General features: G+C 32.8%; 1 protein-coding gene across 6 annotated transcripts in view; it reads right to left on the reverse strand.

Annotated features, from left to right (window-relative positions):
* The window catches only part of MYO9A (myosin IXA), a 205,117-nt gene that overhangs the window by 83,368 nt on the left and 113,496 nt on the right, over nt 1–8,253 (reverse strand). For all 6 annotated transcript variants that reach the window (XM_023510048.1, XM_023510049.1, XM_023510052.1 and 3 more), the window contains 3 exons: nt 4,288–4,368; nt 1,960–2,070; nt 956–1,078 (listed from right to left, as the gene is read on the reverse strand). In XM_023510048.1, coding sequence (XP_023365816.1) covers nt 956–1,078; nt 1,960–2,070; nt 4,288–4,368 — 315 coding nt within the window. The remainder of the gene's footprint in view (nt 1–955; nt 1,079–1,959; nt 2,071–4,287; nt 4,369–8,253) is intronic.

Consider the following 8,253-nt stretch of genomic DNA (forward strand, 5'->3'; position numbering starts at 1 on the left):
CCCAGGGGGACAGCTTGAGGCTCTGTCTCAAAAAAAAAAAAAAAAGAGCTGGTAGATATTATATACCCAAAGAGAACAATAAACTAATAAGGGCTAGAAACAGAAGATCCTACCTGAGTAACATAAAGAATTGGAACTAAAAATAAAGGAATAAAAAGGAGACAATGGAAAAATTAATCTTCATTTAAAAAGGTATTAAATAGTGTGAAGCCATAGAGGTTTTTAAAAAAGGAAGATGTTTGAATTTAATGAGGAGGTTATCAGGGTGTTGTTATTGACCAGGAGGCAGACATGAAGAGGTAACTATATTAGGGTAATGATTTTGTTTATTAAAATGATTATAATTTATTACAGCTCTATTAATTATATTAAAAATCATTAATATTTATTTATTAATGATTATAATTTATTACGGCTAAATTAAATGGAATGACACATAGACTGGAATCAGAGGAGCAAGCTATTTACTAGAAGACCAATGTAGGTGAGAGAAGATAAGAAATACAAACAAAATGAAAGCAGTAGTAATGGAGAAAAGGTATGAGATGTAAGAATCATTTTTATGGAAAAAAAGAAACAGTAGTTTGTAAAAGGATTCAAGTGAAGAGTAAGCCAAATGATTACGGTTTCTAGCATGAAAACTAGAAACAGGGTGACAGAAAAAGGAAGTAGTTAATAAATCAAGGACAGTAAATTAAGTTGGATTAGGTCACTTTGGGTGAGCTAATTTGGAGACTACCGTAGAGTATTTAGGGAGAGATGGTTTTTAAGCAGAACTAGCACAATGGCCAGAAGCTCTATGATTAACATTTACTATATCATAAAATAAAAACCTTGGTCCAATCTATTTGATTTACTATTTAAAAAAAAAAAAAACAATTTCATAGACAAAGATTGTCAATATTATTTAAAAAAATAAATGCACTCTATTTGGACAAGGGATGGTTTTATTTACCGTGGTTTTTCCAACTTGATAATTATCTGGATTAAGATTTATTTTCCTGAAGAAATCTTGAATGTTAAGTTTGGATGGAATAATATTTTGAGGAAGAAGTACATGGAAGTGGCTCACAAAATCCTGAAAATTGAAAAAAAGAATTGCAAAATCACAAGAGAAGTACATGTACACAAAATCCTAAGCTAGTTATCCTTTCATTTATCATTTTTCTCATCTTTTTAAACAGGGTGAAACCAAGAAAGTGCTTATTAATTTAAAATATTATAAAGGGTTAAATTGAAAAACATGGGGAAGAAAAAAGATATTGTAATAACATATTATGTTATTACAGGGGAATGGGAGAAAAAAATAAAGGCAGAGGCTAACTATACATTTTGAGAAAGTTGTATAATGGAGACTAAAGAAAATATTATTTAACGAGAACCTGAAATTGATAGCAGGAAAAAAAAATCAATGTGTTATCTATTACAGGATATAACCAAGAATGAAGCTTTCCATCCAAATAACAGCAGGCTTGCTCAGGTGCTAAATGCCTTCAATATAATTTCTATACCCACAGCAGCAGTAGCTGGTAAGAACACCTATAAGCCTTGGGGGCAGCTTTCTATGAAAGAAAACTCTGCTCAGAAAATTAAGAAAAAACCAAATAGAATCTTTTCTTTTGATTGATAATTTTGATTCAACTATTTGAATTACTGGATAAATCAGTGGGAAGAATTGTTATGTCATGAATAAACAGTATTAGCAAACATTCACATCAAATGAGTATAGACAAGTACTGGTGGGTTATAATAAGCTTAATGAGGTTGCTGTCATCCAGGGAAGTAAATACTCTCCATTCCTTTTCAATTCTGTGTACAAAAAGTAGAATGAAAAGGAAGAAAGTGAAACAAGTGAGCCCCAAAGGAAACAACTGAGCCCCAAAGAAATAATAAGCAAGATTTGTGGGAATGATTTACTTAATGTGTCTATATATTTAAATATCACAATAAAAACAAAACCTGGAAGGAATATTTGGAGCTGTATCCTGATTGGCGAATTCGAACAGTTTCCAGCATCCCAGTGTATCGAAGCTGTCTAAGTACCAAGGCATCACTGAATCGTAAGGGAAGCTAAAATAAATGGAAAAAGGTTAACCCAGAATAGTGTTGATCTAAATTAGTATCTGCCTTATAAGTGTGGCTAACTGCTGAATATCTGGAGATTCAGTGGAGGTTACGCAGTTAAGATATAGCTACACTAATGGGACAAGCTCACCTCTCAATTTTTCTAGTAGCTTTATAAAAGTTCTGATTGCCCAGCCCCAGGGAAGAGAGAGAAACCAAGCTTCCAGACTTCTCTGGTTGTGGAGGGAGAGGACTTTAACAGCTCAAAAGGGAAGTAGTTGCCCACAAAAGCCACACAGTTCAATCAGTACCAAATTTGTAACAAGATTAGCCTATTTATACACAGTCAAGCGCTGCATTTTTGTATTTTATTATGTTTTTATTTATAATCTCACTAAGAAGCCATATGCACTACTCTACTAGTTGCCTTGGTTAACAAATAGCTGAAACATTCTTCTAATGACCAGTACAATGCTAGGAGTAGCTTATTTCTCTAAATACTTCTTGCTGATGAAACTGGTATAAAACATTGAAAAAACAGAAATTCCTGTGGTCACTCAGAATTAATATATAGGCATTGGCCAATGGGAAATAGGCACTCAGTAGCAGTCACAATACCCTATCACTCCTTGGTATCTTAGTAGGCATGCTTTTAGACATTTAATAGAAGATGCATTTGGAGCTTCTGAAATTTCTCCTTATTCTCGAAATCAGTTGTTTTTCACTCTTTTTTAATCGCATGGCACACTTGAACCTATACCTAAACTTATGTGATGCACTGAAATTATACTGATCAAAAATAAGAGTCAAAGAATATGCTAATTGCGCTTTGAATGTCTTTCAAAAATAATTTAATTAATGATCTTTACAAATCTTTGCTGCACACCTAAGATTCTCTCACAGTACACCAGTATGCTGTGGCACACTGACTGAAAATCATTGCTCTTAACAGCACTTTCAATGATCCTCTAAGGCAATCCTAAGCCAATTTCCTGCAGCTAGGTAGGACATACCAGCTGCCAAGGAAAAAAAATCAAACAGGAAATCTGTGCTAAATAACATAACAGTTAGCCAGGCCCGGTGGCTTATACCTGTAATCCCAGCTCTCTAGAAGGATAACACAGGAGGATTTGCTTGAGCTCAGAAGTACAAGACTAGCCTGAGAAAAAGTGAGATTTCATTTCTACTAAAAATAGAAAAATCAATCAGGGGTCCTGGTGGGTGCCTGTAGTCCCAGCTACTAGGAAGGACATATTTATTGAAGTTGCTGTAAGGGAGGCTGACACCATGGCACTCACCCTGGGACAATAGAGTAAGACTCAAATAAAGCTATTTAGTACACTGTGCCCTAAAATAATTTATTAATTGAACTTTTTGGATAGCAAGGCCTCAATAACAGAAACTCAACTACTTAACTACAAACAAAATAGCTTCCCTCTTAGTCAAGATAAATGAATAGCTAACATTTACTAAGTACTTCATAGGAATTAACTTAAATGTACTCACAAATCAGTATAAGATCAGTCCTTTAATTATAGTATATTACTATACAGATGAAAATATTTAAGCCACAGAATAATCAAATAACTTGTTCAAGGTTACAAAGTTTGTAAATAGCAGAGACGCAGACTGTTTACTAAAAATCAAAAAAGTTAAAACATAATTCCTACTATATTTTAGCTGTTCAGGCTGGAAACTATTTTTCCCTAGGTGAACATAGTTTACATATGTCATGCTTATTATGACAAATATTTACACTTATATTTTGAAAAGCTACTTAGGGGGAACTCTCATAGTAAAGAGAAAAGAACCAAGAATACCCACAATATCCTCCCCTAAGTTACAGAGACAAGAATTTCTAAACTTGAAAAATGCTAAGCAATTTTGTTAAGAAATATAGCTAGCTTATATCTAAACAAGAAAATTTAATCGTAGGGCAACAAAAGCTTCATAAAGGAAAACTCATTTTTCTGATGGAACTTCAAGAGATACTTATTTCTCAAATTCTAGATGATGCTAAATCAAACCCAGATAAATACCTTACAGGTAAGTAAGTGTAAAAATTAGAAAAATATATATGTGAAAAAATGTTCATTAAACACTATTTTTGTCTAAAAATGATACATGGTCCTGCGCCTCTACTTACTCTCCATAAGAGAATTTAAAGACTGGTTTGAAGTAAACTGATTGAACTACATGTTCCCATTTACAAGACATTTTTACCTTTTCAGCATTAGAACGAATGCATTTTACAAAATATGGTTCTGCTTGGTCAAGTGTCTCCATCAGCTTGTTTAATGATGCCTGCAATACAAAGGAATATAATTACCATATTCTCCATCATAACTGGCAACATATGATTTATAAATACAATTGATAATGTTGGCAATATACAGGAAAGTAGTGGCATCATAGAAAGAAGTTTGTTTCTGAAAAAGTACGTTGTATATATTTCTCTACTCATTAAATGAAGGCTAATTATTATCCTAAGGCTAAGGAAGGTAGTATAATCTTACAACTGATAGTTTAGCAATAGTAAATACTGCAGAAATTTTTCAGAATATTTAAGTATGTGATAATTTTTTCACTTTCTTTACATCTCATGAAATAACTTTTATTCAAACTCATGTATCCAAGAACAACTTTAAAATAATCATCTAGTAGGAGCTGAGCATGGTGGTTCAGGCCTGTAATTCAGGACTTTAGGAGGCCAAAGCAAGAGGACAGTTTGAGGCCAGGAGTTCAAGACCAACCTGAGTAACATAGTGAGACCTTGTCTTTATAAAAAAATTTAAAAATTAGCCAGTCACTGTGGCACATGCCTCTAGTCTCAGCTATTTGGGAGGCAGAAATAGGAGGATCACTTGAACCCAGGAGTTTGAGGCTACAATGAGTCATGCCTGCACCACTGCATTCCAACCTGCATGACAGCAAGACTCTGTCTCTATAAACAAAATAAATCAAAAAGAAAAAAAATAATCCAATAGGGGATCCATTAAGGTAGGATTCTCCTGCTTTATAATGTCTATAGAGTATACAATGATGTCTCCTCTTTCATTGCTGATAATCAGCAGTTTGTACCTTCTCTTTTTCTTAATTAGTCTGGGTAAAGGTTTCTTTATTTTCTAATCTGCTCAAAGAGTCAGCTTTTTGGTTTCATTAATTTTTCTCTATTTTTCTGTTTTCAGTTTCAGTGTGTTAATATTTCCTTCTGTTTACTTGCAGTTTAAAATATTCTTTTTGTAGTTTATTCAGGTAGAAAGCTTAAATTACTGACCTATCTCCTTTTCTAATAAAAACACTTAATAAGTTAAACTTGTAGCACTTCTTTAGCTGCACTGCACAAATTTTGATATTTCACTGCATGTAAAATGTTTTAAAATTTTCCTTTCTCTTTGACTCATACTATTTAATGTTAATACATTCTAAATAATTCTAAATAACTTTAGAAGTCTATTTATTTTCCAAATATTTGGGGATTATTATCTTTCTTTGATTGATTTTTTTAGTTTAATTCCATTATGGTCAAATAAAACATTTCTTATTATTTTGGAATTCTTGAATGTGTTAAGGTGTGTTTTATAGCTTAGTTTATGATCTATCTTGGCAAGTGTTACACGAGCACTTAAAATGAATATACATTCTCCATTTGTTGGCTAAGATGTTCTATGAATTTCACTTAGGTCAAGCAGGTTAATAGTTCTGTGTAAGCCTTACATATTCCTCCTAATTGTCTACTTATCCTATCACAATTACTGAGAGGTGTGATAAAGTCTCCAAGTGTAATTATAGATTTATACATTTTTTTCTTTTAATTTTATCAGTTTTTGATGCAGGTATATGGGAAATCTGTTACTGATAAACACATACTTAACACTGTTATGTATTCTTTGTCAGTTGTACTTTTGGTCATTGTGAAATATCCCTAGTCACCTGATTTCCTGTACACTCAATGAATCTCCAACAATAAAAAAAAAAAGAAAGAGAAAGAAATATTCCCGGTCATTTTCTCTGAAGTATACTTTGTCTGGCATTACAATAGTCACTCTAACTTTCTTTTGGTTATTGTTTACATGGTTTTGCTTTTTAATTCTTTAATATTGTTGTAATTAAAGAGGGTTTCTTGTAGACTACATATAGTAAGGTCTTGTTATTTTATCCAGTTGAATAATATATCAATTTTTAGTTGGAGGTTTAGAGTACTTACATTGGTAACTGTTAATATGCTTGAATTTAGATCTACCATTTTATTATTTGTTTTGTCTGTCCTCTCTCTTTTGCTCCTGTCTTTCTCCCCCCACCCCAACCACCTTTTATTTTTTAAAGCACTTTAAGGCACACAGAAACATAAACAGAACATAAGAGCATTCACATATACCTGTTTACTGCCCCTCCATCTCCCCTATAGTTAACTTCTTGCATTAGTATGGTGGTCCATTTGTTACGTAGCACAGCTGATGAACCAATATTGATACATTCTTAACAACAGTCCATAACATAATTAGGGCTGACTATGTTGTACATTCTATGGGTTTAGATAGATGTATAGGCATGTATTCACCGTTGCAGTCTCATGCAGATTACTTTCACTCTCCAAAAAATCATCTGTGCTCTGCCTATTCAACTCTCCCCTCTCCCTCCCCTAACCCCTGGAAACCACTGATCTTTTTACTATCACCACAGTTTTTTCTTTTCCAGAACATCATATATATGGAATCATATGGTATACAGCCTTTCCAGATTGGCTTTTTTCACTTAGTAATATGCAGTCAAGGTTCCTGTCTATCTTTCCATGGCTTTATAACTCATCTCTTTTTAGTGTGAATAATATTCCATTGTCTGGACGTACCAGTTTATTTATCCATTCACCTGCTGAAGGACATCTAGGTTGCTTCCAGGTTTCAGTAATTATGAATAAAGCTTCTATAAACCTCTGTGTATAAGTTTTTGTAGATGTAAGTTTTCAGCACATGTGGGCAAACACCAATAAGTACAATGGCTGGACCATACGGGGAAAGCATATTTAGTGGTGTAAGAAACTGCCAAATTGTCTTCCAAAGTGACTGTACCATTTTGTAACCATTAGCGAATGACAGCTCCTGCTACTACTCTATATTCTCACCAGCATTTGATGTTGTCAATCCTTTGGATTTTTGCCATTATAGTAGTTATCCTGGTTTTAATTTGCAATTCCCTAATAACATAAAATGTGTAGCATATTTTCATATGTTTATCGCCATGTGTATACTTTCTTTGGTGAGGTCCCTTCCCCATTCTTTGATATAGTTTAGTATTCCATGGTAATTTACATACTAGCTTTTCGGCTATCTTTGTATTGTGTTTTAGTGGATGCACTAAGGGTTACAATATACAAAACTAACTAGTCATACTTTACTGAGGAGTCAATGTAATTTAAAACTTCAAGTAAAATATAAAAAGGCTTACAACTATATGGACCACCATTATTCATTATTGTTGTTAGATATATTACATCAACATGCAAGTTTTTTTTTTTAACTTTTAAGTGTGTTTTTTTTCTTGTAAATATTCCTTGTATAATATATAATACATAGGCCTAGTGTGGTTGCATTCGCCTATAGTCCCAGCAACCTGGAAGATTAAGGCAGATAGACAGACCAGGAGTTTAAGTCTTGCCTGGACAAAATGATGAGACCCTCATTATATACACAAAATTAAGTTTTTATATATATATATAATAATGCTTAAATCATAAGTATAAAGTTTGATGAATTTTTACAGAAGAAACACATTATGAGAACCAGAGCACAAATCAATTAAAAATATATATATTATGAGAACCTCAGAAGACCCTTTGTGCCCCATTCTACTGAAATCTGCTAGGATGCTATATATAAGCTACTTGCTGTTATCTCCATACCCCAACCAAGGTAACAGGTAACTGTTGTCCTCATTTCTGAGAAAATTAGTTTTACCTGCTATTAAAATTCATATAAATAGAAAAATATACCACATATGATTTTGTAGTTGTTGCATACAATTGTACTTTGTACATTTTCAGAGCTATATACCAGTGATCCATTATATAACTAATCTACCATTAAAATATCCATTTAGAGATGGGTATTTGGTTGTTCCAGTTCATTATGAATAACATTGCTATAAACATTCTTTTTTTTTTTTTTTTTTTTTTTTTGAGACAAAGTCTCA

Source organism: Otolemur garnettii, unplaced genomic scaffold, assembly GCF_000181295.1.
Source record: "Otolemur garnettii isolate 467f Iridium unplaced genomic scaffold, OtoGar3 scaffold00011, whole genome shotgun sequence".
Lineage (NCBI taxonomy): Eukaryota > Metazoa > Chordata > Mammalia > Primates > Galagidae > Otolemur > Otolemur garnettii.